The sequence below is a fragment of the Poecilia reticulata genome, linkage group LG2, assembly GCF_000633615.1.
Source record: "Poecilia reticulata strain Guanapo linkage group LG2, Guppy_female_1.0+MT, whole genome shotgun sequence".
NCBI lineage: Eukaryota > Metazoa > Chordata > Actinopteri > Cyprinodontiformes > Poeciliidae > Poecilia > Poecilia reticulata.
Window position 1 is genome coordinate 4,417,394 of NC_024332.1, and position 13,528 is coordinate 4,430,921.

General features: G+C 40.0%; 1 protein-coding gene across 1 annotated transcript in view; it reads left to right on the forward strand.

Annotated features, from left to right (window-relative positions):
• The window catches only part of pard3ba (par-3 family cell polarity regulator beta a), a 144,103-nt gene that overhangs the window by 107,782 nt on the left and 22,793 nt on the right, over positions 1–13,528 (forward strand). Inside the window, exon 18 of the mRNA XM_017308921.1 lies at positions 7,771–7,882. Within this exon, the coding sequence (XP_017164410.1) occupies positions 7,771–7,882 (112 nt within the window). The remainder of the gene's footprint in view (positions 1–7,770; positions 7,883–13,528) is intronic.

Genomic DNA, 13,528 nt, shown 5'->3' on the forward strand with positions numbered 1-13,528 from the left:
CGGATGAATGCATAAAACATGAGGCCAGCACACTTTCACAGCAGTGCAAGGTATGATTTATGCAAACTTCAAAGATATATCRTCAAAAATTAGGTATTTTTTTCCGCTGAATGACTGAAAATTTTACTTTAAAAAAATTCAAAAATGCATCAAAGTGGATATGCACCTAAAAATGTAAGTTCAGTACAAACTGTAAAATAATTCATTTTTATAGTCCAGATCCTTCATTTATTTTAGTTGTTCCATGAACTATTCATATTTATTATTGAGTGAAAGAAAGGAAAATAATACACAATCACATAATATTGCCAGAATAAACCCGCAAAAATAGTATAATGAAGTAATAATTTAATGACAACTATGTCACAAAAGAAAATAAAGTAAAAATCAGGGTAGTTGACCACCTTGTGAAGTTATACGTTAGCGTTGGTTTTATGAATAAGACATATTTAACCTTTGAACACATCAGCATCAAATTATTATCAGCAAGACTTTGAAACAATTGTKTAAATTACTGTGTCGATTTCGAAGAAAGAATCACAGACGAGACGAGCCGGTTGCCATGGAGTACAAGAAGCTGAGCATCCTGGTGATTTATGAATATTAAATCCACTGTTCAGACATTTGCTTTTTTAAATATTTTTACCCAAATTTCAGCTTAAATAGCCCCGCATTGCTATGTCAGAAAGGAACAGTGGGATGTTTCAAAGTAATTTAATGATAAAATCAATTGATTTGARGAAAAAAAAAACTATTGTATAGTGAAATATTGGATGTCACAGGACTTCATTTTAAGTCTAACAAAGGTTTCAGGCTTGCAGACACGCTGCTTATTACTGCTGAGGGTTTTGAAACCTTAACTCGCAGCTACTCTTGTATGTGAGCGAGGAAAAAGACGAGGAAGCCCACCGAGGATTCTAATGCAAATTCATAATTTCCTGTGTGAAATAATACAGGCCACATTAAAACTTCCCTCAACTTAAACTCCCTGACAGAAATGACTATTGACTTGCAAATCAAACGCTAAGCCCCAGACGCCCGATCTCATCCAGAAATAGACAATTCAGAAAAAGAGGGAGTGAGAGAGAGATGGGGCCGGGCGCGGGGAGGAGACAGATGGGAATGGAAAGAAGCAGCAGACGGAGGGAAAGAGAGACAAGAGAAAGCTGGAGGAAAGACGAAGAGGACGCAAGATGCGAGGCAGAGTAGATTCAGGAGAGAAAAAAGTGACAGAGGAGTAGATGCAGATAAAGAGGAGGGGGGATAATTAGCCACAGTCTAGCAGGCTGACAGATCTGTTAAACCACTTTAGCTCTCATCCACTACTGCTGGCTACTTCATTACCAGCCTGTTTTCTTCCCGTCCTCCATTCCTCCCTTGAACTCGCTCCATTTCTGCAGATGTGTCACCTATCTGGTTCTCCCCCTCGTCGCTGAAACAAGGCAGCTTCAAGCGTCAGCATGATGGATGACGAACACTCTTTAGCTTGTTAACTCCACACGTATCGGCGTCTCTAGAGACAGAGATCTTTAATATTAAATTAAAAGGCSGTGACTGCGCAGGTTTTCTAAAAATAAAGCCAAACTGTGGTGAACGAATAAGGGTTTTAGCCGTTTTCACGTGGCATTCAAGAATAAAGATGATAATTGTGGTGTTGCAAAATGATGCAAACGACTTCAAATGACACCAAATAGGAAAAGTGAGCTGCAGCTTTTCCTCACTGGAGGACCTGAAGATAAAAGTGCAAAAGTTTTGGGAAGGAAACTTTTCATTTGTATCACTTTCTGATTTTATTCATAGGGAATGTTGAGCGGTAAACATTGTTCAATCACTATAAAGTGAAGCATAATTKTATCTGTCACATTTACCCATGAGTTTGTTAGATTGGCAGCTTTCTCTTTGGTATTCATGAAGTAATTTTTAATGAGACGCATAAAAATTCCAGGAGATATTTAAATGAAAAGTTTGCCAAAAATATCATTTAAGGGTAAGTTATGTCTCTGATGTCTGGTATAAAAAGACTTTTACAAATGTATTTCTACCATTTATTACTTTTAAAACAATGTTATCCAAAACTTTGCTTTTTCTTGTTTTGATTTTAAAACATAGAGAGAGTTTAGACATATTTGTATCCAAAAATTGTCTTCTGTAAAGAGCCAAATCTGCTCATTAAGAGGGACAATAATCCAGAGTGCAGCTTCTCTGAATGGCTTAAAAAAAGAATAAAATCCAAGCTTAGGAGTGGCCTAGTCAAATTCCAGGCTTCAATCAGATTCAGGTGTTGAGAGATGACCTTAAACAAGAGTCTCTTAAAGTGTCATAAATCCCTTAAAGCACCCAATAAGTCACACAGTCAGAAATAGACGCTGCCACCAACATGTACTATATTGGGTAAGAAGCCTAGCGTAGCCTAGCAACAATGCTGTGTGCGGTCTGCCRGTTTTAACCACTGCAGGACAAATTACAGCTTGCCGCTGATGTACTGTAAATTTATGCAAGCCTTTTACATCTCTGGTTGACCTTATGGTCCACCAGTAGTCTGCTGCAGGCAAGCTTTTCCTTTCACATCTTACAGTTTTAATGATATAGTTGCAAATGTGCTCATTAAACATGTAGAAGATGGCCGGCGAACGCAGCCCATCTTTGTTGCTAAATGTGCCTCTGCATCAGTGCGCTGATTGCCTTTGCCTGCAAAGTTTGACTAACTGAAACATGTTGGCGCCCCCCTCTGCTCCCCCTCTTCTCTCTCAACAGTGAGTGGACTCGCAGCTCTGTCTTCCTAATTTACTGTCAGACATTTTCATTAGGCCCTCAATGGCAGGTGTGTACGCTGATGAGCGTCACATTTGATTAGAGCTTTGCTAGAGGCTGACCTGTGGAGAAAAAAGGTTGGCTATGCTTGTCAAATTTTATTAGCCAGAAGGCAGTCTTTGTAGCTCGAGCGAGCGAAAAAACGGGGAGACGAGATGAAAGGGAAGCGAGCGAGCAGGAGGTTAGAGTGCAGAGATGTGAAGGCGCGCGAGAGATGTGTTGTTAAAGCCAGAGAAAAGGAAGCCCAGGGTTAGCTTGTCGGCTACATAAGTGACACATCTGGGAGYGTGTTTCCGCATTTCCGCYATGGTTCAAGCGACGGCAGCAGRATTACATGCCTCAGAGTTTACCTGACACTACCAGGAAGTAGGCATCTTAAATCACTTTGGACAGGTGTGACTAATTACTGAAAWATTATCRGACAATGCTACACAATCCACGAGACGCTGATTTGTGTGATTTCACAGCTCTTGAGGAAAGAGTTTTACTATTAAAAGATGTTAGCAAAAGRTATATTGTTGTTTTCTGCCAGGCCGCCTCAGCCTGAGGACGAGCGGAAATGAAACGCTCACTTTAGAACAAGACGTCATCAGTATTGGATGCACGTTAAGCTCCGCTCGCTGTTTTACTCCTGCTGTCTTGTTCCAGCTTGCAGGATTTACAGAGTTTGAAAGTGTGTGTTTTTCCCCAGAAACACGTTTTATATGGTTTCAGGCGCTTCTGGTCATGTTTACTGGAAATAGTTGGGTAGTTTGAAGTGATTACTTGAACTTCGGAGTCGGAACATTTGCATGCAGCTGCTCCTTCAAATCTGCTTTTTTTTGTTTTTTTTACTTTTTCCTCACTAAACCATTATGACCTGCAGTTCTGCTGACATCCACAAGGATTTATAAACAAAAGATGGCTGATGAGGAGCTTTGATTGCTGTCTACATTGGTTTTAGACTTTATTCTCGGTTGTTATATACCTTAAAGAATCAGTGAAGTATCATTTTTGGTTTAGTTGGGTAATCAACTAGGGCTGTGTAATAATATCAATTTTGCGTTATATATTGATATTTTCTTTTCTAGAAAAAAATTGATATTCATCTGCAAGTATCGTAGCATCCAACTGTCACCTTGCTCACTCACTGCTTGCTTCGCCGGGAGAGTGATTAGGTCATCAGGCTTAGAGTGATTCCTTCAGATGTTAAGTGTCWAGGTTAAAAAGGTATCAAACTATTCAGAGCAGGGTACTTGGTGCACTTTATTTACTTTACAAATGCATGTAAGCTACAGTTTGTACCGTTTCAATTAAAAGAAACATGTTTTCTCACCATTTCTTTGATTCATTTTGTCCAGCTGTCGACTTTAAGTCTGCGTCCATGTCCAACCAGAACCAGGTATTGTTTAGTTGGTGTTTTTAATCAGTTTTCAGTTAAATTAATTCAGTCAAACTCTGACCGTCACAAAATGTCACCAAAATCACTCTGTCCCTCTAAAATCTTTCAGAAAATCGCAAAAGTGTATTGAATTGTATCATTTGCTGAATATCGCAATATATATCATATCATGAGCAGAATATCGTGTATCGTATCGTATTGTGAGATTATTGTATCACTACAGCCCTATAATCAACTAGATTCTGTAATGCTTGGAAACCTAGTGACAGAAGCAGTATCATCTTAAACAGCCATCCTTTGTTTTACACCAGACAGTCCAGGAGTGTTTTCTTACTGAAAAATTACAAATTTAGCCTCATCAGACCAAATGATTCCTTTTAAAGCCCCCAAAAAGTTGAGCAAACTCCAAATGTTTGTGTTTGTGATGGTAGAACGTATTCCTCTTTTTGGATTTAGAAGTTGAGTTGAAGGAAGTAAAATTTATTGTGTTTTCAAGAAGTTTGTATGAACCAGACGAACTGTAGCCAGGGATAATGTGGACAGTTCAGCAAGGCAATCAGAACATCTTTTAAGCTTTGAGCTTCTCTGAGTCGCCGTCTGGCTCCAGTGTTGCACCAAGAAGTCAGACAAACCTCACCGTTTGATGTGAGGGAAAATCCGAGCTCAAACCTTTTCCTCAAATCAGCCGGCCACAGCCTGAACAAGTCGCTAAATCAGCCAGCAGCAGCGCACGCTTCCTAATTAGTCTGCCCTCACACAGCCTCGCACCGCAGGATAGGAGGCTTTACTCAGACTTTCTCTCACAAAACTGTCGCTTTTATTCTCACTAGAGATAATTTTGTGGTTGTTTCTAAGTTTCCTGTGTTGGTCTTTATGTTGTGTTTTTTCCCCTCACGCCTTCTTTCTCTCCACATTTAATCTCCATCTATTTTCTGTGCCAGTTATTCTGCCTAGTCAGACATGTTTTGTGATCAAATAAGTGATTGGACATAATGCTGAGTACTATTTTATTACACCTGTGATCATTGCAGTGATCAGCCTGTGGTCCTAGTAAATCTCCTCCAAACTCTTGCACAGATTTTGTTTCACAAACCCGAAACCTTTTCCTTCAACTAAACTTTCCACCTAGATGTTTGGCTACATCTCTTTGTTAAAAGGCTGAATTTATGGCATGCAAGSAAAACAAATRTCACATTGTGAGAGAGGAATTTTAGTATAACTTTTACTTTAAATTGTTATTAAAATAAAAMWTTTTTTTWAGTAATACTGTAATTTACTATATAAGAAAAAATGTGCAGATGAGTGACTGGTCACACCAGATGCACTCATTCAGCCATCAGTGCTTCTTCACGAACCTCAGCCACCTCCAAAATCACTCTTCACTAACGTTTTATCCAGAATCAGGCTCTGTCCTCAGCCATTAATATGATAATATTTGCCGTTGTCAGTGATGGAGGCCGCAGCGTAATGAGATAATTACAGTGTTGTTTCATTTGGAGAGCGACACGAGCGCTCAATCAAAATGGCAGACCTAATTACGTGCCCAGGGATTGGCTAATGGGATCGTTGGAAGACGGGTGGCGTCGAGGAAAAAAAAGGAAAAGAAAAACAAGACAACCTGCATCCATTCTTTGAATCTATTTATTTGTGTGCAGGTGATACTTGTTGGTAAATTTAGCAGATAAATGAGACGACAGCTTTGTTTTTATGTTTAGGTTTTTGTGCCAGGCTGATGGCCGTCAGTATGCAGCAGAAAAATCTGCACAGACGTTTCACTGCAGCACAGAAACTTTAGAGAGTTGCCCCCTCTTGGCAGAATATCAGGGCCGAGTTTTGTGCCAGCAGACACACACACAGGCGCACGCACACACACACACACAGAGATTTGTGCAGCATGGGAGCAACACTTGGAATATAAACATGGTGGCTCAGAAGTTTGAGTGACTCAGCCTGTCCGTCCCCAGTGAGACGGCTGGAAGACGGGCTGCGTGGAGTGAGGGTACGTGCTCGTGGTGAGAAGCACGTCCTCGCCGAGTGTCCCGCATACCGAATGAGCTCACATCCAGATACACACTTTTATACAACCTTGAGATTGTAGTCGTGCAGAAAAACACACTCGCGCAGATTTGTTAATTAAAGACAGGGTCGCCGGAGAGACTTAAGCATGTAGGCGATGTACTTCGCTAATGAAGCTCTGTCTGCCTCACGCCTCACTGGTCAATATCTGCCAGACTATTGGAAGGTTTGGTGTTTATCAGGCAGCATAAAGCCTTCCTGATTGGTTGTTTTGGGTTTTACAGACTTTGTTCTTGATTTGGAAAGTTTGTTGTTTAAACGTTTGTTCTGATTGATTCAGTTCAAGTATTTTATTTGTTTGAAGTTATATGGAATCCAGTTTGATTCCAATGTAATACAGTCAGATTCAGATCCAATTACATTCAAGATGAATGTAATTGGAAAATTACATTCAAGTAAAATGTACTTGACTTTTTAATGTTGTGCTGAAATGATTAATCGCACTAATTGTGATGAATTGATTATTAAAATAATCAACTAACTGAGTAATYGATTAATCGTTAACTGGAGTATACATACTCAAAAATGGCCAATTCCTAAAAGAACAGCACACCGAGACCATTAATTAAGMCCAAACTTTACAGGAATATATGTGTTTTGCATTTAAAATGAAAAAGAAACTTTGTGAATATCTTCTTCCAAAAACTCCTCAGGTGGCATCAGTTTCAGCTTCACCTGGATCAATTTCWGCAACAAAAAAAGGAATTGAATTCCTTGTTTCTTTGTAAACAAATAATTTTAATGTCTTAATGCATTTCTAATATTGTTTAAAAAAGGCATAAATGACAAATCTACAGACTGTGCCTATTTATTCARATTAATCACCAAAATTAAATAATMATGAGGACAAAACATGTAATGAAAGAAATAATTGCAAACAACTTCTGAGAGCAAAATGTTGGTGTCAGAGTCAGCCGCCATTTTTCCCTCAGCCACCAGTAAACCCAGATCAGAGACTGGGATTGTGTTCGCTCAGGTGTGTGATGTTTGTCGATGGCTTTGTGTGTTCGTGTGTGTTCATTCCCACCCTGGTTTATGCTTGTACTCTCAGGTGTGTGAAGCTTATCCGGCATTAAGGTCCAGTGAGCATGATGGTGATGTTTCTCTTTAAGTTTTGTCCCCATTCTGTCCTGTTCCCAACACTRCACCAGTACTTCCTGTTTTTTAGGGTTTTATGTATGTATKTATTTATTTGTGTTAGCCTAGTCTGACTGGAGTGGTTTTAGTGTTTATTTGCTACCGTTTCTCTTCCATTTTCTCCACCGGGTTTTCTGTCAGGTGTAGACATTTCTCTTCAGGCTGTCCTCTGAATATTCTGCCTTCCTGTGCTGTCAGCGGCTGCTGCAGCTGAGAAAAAGACAACCTGTCAATGTAATGAAMGTTTAAGCATCATATGCTTCCTCTTTGACCTGTTTTTACTCTTTAACTCCAGCCTTCAAGTCTTAATTAATCATCATCTCTTGCGTCTGCCTAATTGTGATGTTGCCTCCATCTCTCCTCAGCGATCAGCGGATCCAGGGATTGCGTAGGGAGTACCAGCAGGCCCGAGCTGCTCCGGGTTATGAGGAGCTGGAGGCGGCGAGACGCAGAGTTCTGGAGCACGACCCAAATCGGGTGAGTTAGCGTACTATTTTTTCCTTCCTCGAGCAGCAGTGCACTAAAAYGCCAGACTTGCTTGTTGCCTCTCTTAAGCTGCAGAGCTAAGTGTCCCTGAACCGTCATTGATCCAGCCTGAGGAATCATTTGATTTACTTCTTTACACTCGCAAACTCAGCATACTCAGCCTGCGAATCGATAGCCATTTATCACCCATTTTAAACAAGAGTGTTTTTTACGGTCAGCCTAAAGATGCAGAAAATCACACTTTGATCCAATCAGACGCTCTTCATCTAAACCTCAGTGATCTGCAAAGGCGTTTCTGMACAGCTGGATTCATTTATCTTTTAGTAATCCACCTGAGCACAGACAGATGCAAAGCCATGTGGGAAATATGAGATGGATTTACAGACGGTGTCGCTGATATCCAATCAGCTGACATGACCTGCCTCCAGCTGTGCTCCTTTCCTCACCTGCTGTAGTTAGTGTTTATTGAGCATTGCAGTCCTGTGAATCAGTCTTCATTAGGCCCTCCCAGGCATGGCACAGTTTCTGTCGTTTAGGCCTGCAGGGTTCTGTCACTCAGTACGTAACCTCCCGTGCTCCCTGCGTTCCTTTCTCAGTTTGCCTGCACGAGAACTTTGATGCAATTAAAGCGCAGTGAGTATGCACTGTAGCTTCTGATCRAAATGTTTTTTTTTTCTGTACGACAAGGGGRAAAAAAAAAGTGGTGTCCATAGTGAGAAGCCTCAGCAGGTTCCTCCCCTGRGGAGCCCGATAATGAAACACTCCTGCTGCAGTCGCACAAACCTGCTCACATTCATGGTGTGAATGGAAACAGTAAAACACTGAGGATAGCTGTATATGAGGTAAACAAAAGGAAAAACATGACACCAGAAAGTTTCTGTATTTAAATTTTTTTATTTCCTTTAGAAAAATAACCAGAACTCTATCCTATCTAGACATTCACATGTCTACAATCTATCAAACACTCCCAAATTAGGGACGTTTTTATTAAGCAAATAGGTTAATAAAAATCGATCACTCGTTTTAGCTAATCTATGTTAGCTAACAGCTACAATGAGCTACAGTTAGTATTAGCATTTATTTCAGAAATTTAAAACAAAAACTAAATAATCATCAATGTCGACACTAATAATTTGTGAAATAAAATAATAGTGTTTTGGTTGAAATGTACTCTTCAATTTTTCTGATACTTCATCATACTTTACCCAGGTTTCTCCTCAAAACTTGTTTTAAAAAATAAATGGAGGGATATCAACAGGCAAAGTTKAGTTGATCTGACAAAATGTGATAAATTTAGTTTGTTTCAAGTTAAACACAAAATACTAACTCTATTACATAGGCTATAATAGAGTGAAGCAGAGGGCAGAAGTGGGCTCATTTGTTCATACGCTGAGGGTTGTTCAGCTTCAGCTGCCGACAGAGTGGAGCTATCGGTGTTTGATTCAGCAGGATATTACTCCACATTTGCCTATTTCCAGTCTGAGTGGAGCGTAAATGCAGACCACTTGAGCGAGCTGCTCGCGTCGGCCTTGTTTGATCAGGCTTTTAGCCGTCACCTTCCTCGCCACCTCCGCCACGCAGCACTGCTCTTTTATGCTTGTCTGTATCTGCAGCCTTGAAACATGAAAAAAAAATACAGTTTTCGAAGCTCTCCACACAAGGCCAGGAGTGCCATTCTTCCTCTCAGAGTGTTTTATGTGTGTTTGAAAGGGACGGGTATGTCTACTTTGGCTCCTCTGAGCCAGAAGATAGGACTAGTTCACTAGAATAAAGAGATRGAAACAAAAGTGGGGATGAAAGGCTGTGGGCTCTTTATGTAGGACTCTTCATTTAGCAGTCTGAGATGACTTGAAGATCTTTGAAAGTGTCACTGTGCTCAGAAGTGACTTCATGTCCCTTTGTTTCCTCCCTCTAACCCCGGATCCTCCTATGTATCTGTCTCCACATCCRTCTCTAATTTGACCCCTCYGCCATGTTTCTCTGTCTGTGGATAGGTCATCCTTGTAATTATGCCAATCACAGAGCTGCACTCACTCTATTTTCTCTATATGCTAATGATAGACTCTCTGTAATGTCTTGATGGCCAATTAAGGCTTGAAAGTACATGGCAAGTTTCATCTCCTTTGTTCCATGAGATGAGTTGGCTGGAACATTTTCCTGCAGACGCCCCATTTCTCAGAAGATGTTGTCCCAGCTTTTTCCTACAGTCGACTCTATGATTATGCAGTGGTTACTTTGCATATTTAGAAGACATGCACATTATTTTTGGATTTCACTTTAATGTTATTGTGTAACTAGAAAAGGACATTAACAATGATCAAATCAAAGGTTACCAAGATTATATTTTATGAGCTTAAAATGATTAGCAATGTTTTGTATTTTGCTCTGGCCACTTGCCACCATTAAAGCAATAATGGCAGACTGTGTTGTGGTGAACYAGCTTTAGCCTACCAGAGAGCAAGAGAGTGTGTGAGCAGTGTGACTTGACAGTGGTAAGACTCTGGACCTGGCTCTGATTGGTTGTGTTACATAAGGCAGCTTTAAGTGAAAATACCACAATATATCACAACATTGATGCAATCACATGGTTTTTAAYAATCAGCTGTTTTGACTAAGGCTGACATAATCAAATGTTTTTCAGTTTAATGTTAACTACAGGGTGGGCCATAAGTTTCCATACATAGTAGAGTGTAAMATGTATATTCCTTTTATATTTCAAATACCCAAAAAGATGCATTTGACAAAAGAGCAAAGAATTGAAATTATACTGATGGCTGGATTGGGAAGCAGTCGCATGGTTGCACGAAACTTTAACAGAAAACATGGAACGAGCATCACACACAACACTGTGGCAAAACTTATTAGCAAGTTTCAGAAAACTGGAAATGTTGCAGATCAACCACAAAGTAGTCCAAAACACAGAGTCCTACAAAAATAAAAATGGTTGTCCAATATAAAATGTTTTTTTTTCTATGTATGGAAACTTGTATATAAGATTTTATTATTTAACAGCAAACTCTTACACCTAGGCTGTAGAAATCCTGTTTGACAGCTTCACATTTGCTCTCTAGCTGCAGTAATTGGGCAAAAAGTGACTTCATAGTGACTAAAATGAATTTCGRTAAACCTGCACCAATCTTATAGCAACCAGTTTTAAAAACTGAATGATTTGCATCATGTGAACTTGCATTCTTCACTCCTTATGTAACAGAGTAACACATAAGACATCACCCTGAGCAATACAGCCAACAGCAACTGCACATATGCCACCTTAAATGCCCAGAGAAGTCACTGAAAACTGCACTTGCAATGACACATTCAGTCATTAGAAAACATGCACGCAGTGCAGCGCTCACCCAACTCCAGATACAACTCATCTGCTGCGCAGCTGCTTTTTTGTACTTGTCTCTAATGTTTTGTGCACGGACATCCATCACCTTGATGATATTTTAATGTCACATCCTCRGGCTGTCTCAATCTCTCCCTCCMCCCTGCCCCCCTGCATGTCGGCCATCACTTCATAAATAAACCCCCACATCATTAAGTAAACACGCACCCGCCTGTCACCGTGATATATGGCCTACGCACACACACGTATACGGGCAGTGTGTTAAACTGTGCAGGGTGCTTCATGCCCACAAGCCAAAGCCCCCCAATGATGTTTTTCTCTCTGTGCCCACAGTCCTAATGAACCCACAGTTATTCATCTGTGACTGAAACAACTCCAGAGTGGAAATAAAAGTCAGAAATCTGGGAACTGTCTATGGTATTGGTGTTGATATAGTTTGTTTACCTTTTTATCCCGGTGACAGGCCATCACTGCTTTTATCTGACAGCTTCAGGTTGACTCATAAAGGATTCAGGCACTCTGGCAGGCCAGTCCTGCAGGAGGATTTGCCAGAGAAGTGATGGTGTCTTGTGGAAATCTGCAGAGATGGACAGACGTGGAAGCAGAGAAGTTATACTTAAAACAAAAAACTACAATAATATTAGCGCACAGCTGACAATTATTTTAGTAATCAGTTTTTCAGRTGATTAAGCAGTTAAAAAACTTGGCACATTCTGCTGAGTTTTTTCTTTTTTTAACCATATTAAAAAAGATGCACATAAATAATTCAATTCCTTTTTTAAATAAACATTTTATATTATCCCTTGTTRTACACTTGATAATTCACAGATTAATTGATTTTTGCATTATGAAAAAGAGGTTTAATAGAGCTTTTCTTATTTTTTTACAGAATTTAAACCAGTGAAGCTAACCTCATGCCACTTGAGATGGCATACTCAGAAAAKTATAGACTTTTTTGATTCTCTATATCCAGTTAACCATTAATCGATTACTGAATTATGACTATTTCTATAATTGATTATTTGTTTCAGGTCAAAAAAATATTTAAACTTTTTTTTGTTTTTACAAACATTTGAATGGAAGAACGCCAACAAAACTATAAAATGGACAAACCTATTTCACTGAACTCKGCTCCATGGCTGAATCTCTGCCTCCGTAGATAAAGAGCATAAACTATGGCCTCCTGCCAGAACTAACATTTCATTTAGGATGAAGCAGTAAACATCATCGTTCTGGCGATGGCTGATTGTGACGYTGGCTACGAGCCACAAAACGGTCTGATTAACCAAAACACTCTCTCGCTCACACAGAGAATTACCCTCAAGCTTTAAACAATAATCCAAATGAGGGTTGTCATGTCTGCTTTTTATTCACACGGATGGACGCGTGTGTTATCCTGCACCTGATCCCCGTGTTGATGCAAACAGGCAGCAACCGTCGGAAAAACGAGCTGGTAACATCGGTTCGGCGTGGATGTTAATATTCAGACAGATTTTCCTTTGTCTGCGGCTTGTAAGCCACATTTAGGTCGTTCTTGTGCCTCTGCYCCCCTGCTGGCTTGACTGTCAGTCAAAAACACACATCGGTCTGAGCACGCACACTCCTCTTTCTTTTGATTTCTCTTGATAACAAAAAGTGGCATCACAGCTCTAACAAAAGMAACAAACTGCTGATATTCTGCAAGTTGAAGGCAAATATTCTAATTGTCAACATTGAAATGTTTGAATATTGTTTTTATGACACCAAAGTTAAATATATAGAAAAATAACAAGAACAGAATCTCATACCCATCAATTCATTATCAACTTTCTCCAAAGAAAAGTTGCAAAATGTCAATTTTCCTCAGTGAGTGGGAGGTAGAGATGCTAGTTTGTGCATATTGAAGAAGGTGAGGAAGAGCTAGCAGCTGCTCTGGGGGTGTTTCGYTGAGGGAGGCAGTACTAATGTCATCCTAATGTTTGTGTTAATCAGGGTAACATATGCCCCTCGTGAGCGCGCCATGTATTGAAGGATGCACCTGCAGCAGACGCTCCGTGTTTTCTTCACTGTCCTTCTCTCTTTCCTGGCTGAGACAGTTAAATAAAAATCCTGCATAGTACTTTTCTWAGCAATTGTCAGTGTGCAGTCACGCAGAAACACACACAAGTGAGTTGAGTGTATAAATTGAACAAGGCACACRCATTTAGTCCTATTCTTGTTTTATAACAAGACTTTTACGAGGTGGCACACCACAAACATAAAAACACATCCCAAACAGAGCAACACACACAGTGTTGATCAAAAGGGCT